The sequence below is a fragment of the Propithecus coquereli genome, unplaced genomic scaffold (genome assembly GCF_000956105.1).
Source record: "Propithecus coquereli isolate 6110/MARCELLA unplaced genomic scaffold, Pcoq_1.0 Scaffold100, whole genome shotgun sequence".
Taxonomy (NCBI): Eukaryota; Metazoa; Chordata; class Mammalia; order Primates; family Indriidae; genus Propithecus; species Propithecus coquereli.
In genome coordinates this window covers 968,628-970,900 of record NW_012133859.1, presented here as the reverse complement: position 1 = coordinate 970,900, position 2,273 = coordinate 968,628, and the positions used below count along the sequence as shown (strand labels likewise).

General features: G+C 37.0%; 1 protein-coding gene across 1 annotated transcript in view; it reads left to right on the top strand.

Annotated features, from left to right (window-relative positions):
- The window catches only part of DNAH5 (dynein, axonemal, heavy chain 5), a 291,357-nt gene that overhangs the window by 142,242 nt on the left and 146,842 nt on the right, over window positions 1-2,273 (top strand). The window contains exon 34 of the mRNA XM_012642647.1: window positions 423-569. Within this exon, the coding sequence (XP_012498101.1) occupies window positions 423-569 (147 nt within the window). The remainder of the gene's footprint in view (window positions 1-422; window positions 570-2,273) is intronic.

The following is a 2,273-nucleotide window of genomic DNA, read 5'->3' as shown; positions in this document are numbered from 1 at the left end:
TTTTTCAAGGTGAGCAAGAAAACATATCAGCAAGTCGAAGCTGATAATGGAGAGAATGAGGCCTCTTCTAGGTGATACTTCAGGCACAAGATTTAATCTAATATTCTGTAAACCAAAGATTTTTTGAGCTGTGAAATTTAGAGAATTTCTATATTATATTAGTACCTTCCAGCATGGTATCCTTTTTCTCCCCTAAGTAATATGCAATTTTTTATTACAGAAGATATAAAAGTGCTTTAGTCAATAAAGTATAATGAGGCTAATCATGATAACTTGGAATGCAGTAAGACATTTTCAACGTGATTTTGCATTTTTTATATTTTGAGCACCTGCTGACAGAACGCCACAAATTAGTGCAATATTGCTTACTGATGGTTCACTCCACATCTGAGATATGTAAAATTCGGATTTACTTGGTATAGATTGTGGAAAACCACACCGGGAAATGAGGATGAATCCCAAAGCAGTTACTGCCCCACAGATGTTTGGTCGGCTCGACGTGGCTACAAATGACTGGACTGATGGGATATTTTCTACCCTCTGGAGGAAAACATTGAGAGCAAAGAAAGGTAGAAGATAAATCACAAGTATTATTTTTGACATGTACTTCTAAATAAAATTCTTGCTGGCTGTATTGAATTACTAAACAACTGATTCTCCATATAAAATGTTAACCAAGACTAAGAAGTCATAAATTAGAATGATATTTGTGAATGTTGAAACAGTGAAATTATTAGTTAGCATATTTTAAATCCCCCCTTTCTGGAACAATTTTTTGAAAGAACATTTCTGCACCCCGGTGATATCTTAGAATAAAATAGATGGAAAAAAGCTGTTAAGGAAAATTGATAGTATTGAATAAGCTGATTTTACCATAACCATTTTCACTGAATATTTTACAAATGTTACTCTTGTTAAAGTACAGACTATTTTTAAAAAACTGAGTCCCTTATAAAATCATAGGAGAAAATGGGTTTGGAATTCTCTAGGGAGAAAATTGTGTATATCAAAAATGAAGTCTACATTGAACTAACATTATTCTGTGTGGATGGACACTGGTGTTTGGTTGTTTAAACAAACTCGTTAAGAGGTAGCGGTTCAATCTGAATAGCCTCTCACTTGTAAACTCTGTCAATGGAACAGAATGTTCCCAGAATATACACTCAGAGGGAAGAAGTGATAACAGCTCCGCTCTCATTGTGTTTTTTCACTCCTGAGTGAGGAGGAGAAAGGCACAGTGAATACAATTGCAGGGAGAAAGAACAACACAGGAGAGGAAGGAGATATTTGGGTTTCCTTCCTGGGTCTACCATTTGGGCAACCATGTTATATGGAAAAATGTTTACAGTAGCTCCATTGAAGTGCTTACTTAAAGAATGTAGCTGGTCAATGTAACATTAATTGTCAGAAGACAAATGAAAACACTTAATTTCTGAAGTGTGCTCATATTAGAAATTGTTGTTCTATTGGAAAAGAAATCAAATTTTGCTTGTGATTTGTTCCAGTTAATCCAATGTAATCACAGACCCAATTACCAAATGTTACCTCAAAGAATAGGAGCTCAGAGAGGTTTTTTTCCTTTCCCCATAAAAAAGGCAACATATGCTTTTTGTTTCAAAGTGACTGGTGATTAGATCACCATTTCACTTGAATTGCTAGTTGAATGAGCTTGATTAGGATTTTCAAAGCATTTTGTTTGAAATAGACTCTGCCACAATTGTTGCAAAGAAAAATTCAATCTACAAACTTGGTCATGGTGTTGGTGAGTAAGAGAAACTAGTAGTTAAGAAATTAAGAGGACCATTACTATTAAATCAAATACCTAAATTTATAATAGCATTCTTGTGGGAGCATTCTGCTGATGTTTGTCATGTTCTCTACCTCCAAATAATCTCCTTAAATGACTCCTGTCAGGTTTTGTCCACAGTGTCCCTCTCTGGATTGCTCTATAAGGGACACTTATGACCTCCAGCTTGTCAAATACAAATTTCCAGTTCTCAGTCCAGTCCTGCTCTCAGAAGCATCGGCACAATTGGTCACGCACCTTCTCGAAACCCTCTGTCACTTGGCTCCAGGGATTCCTCCTCCTGTTAGCTCTTTTCCCACCTCTGCTTCCTCGAGAGGTCTGGAAGGAGAAGGAGTCAGCAAAGGGGACCATGTCGGGAGTCTAAAGGTTATGACGCCTCTGTCTTCAGACCTCCTGTCTCTTTCTCTACACTTACTACCTAGAAGAAACTTCCCCAGTCCCATGGCTTTAAATTTCACCTCTGTGC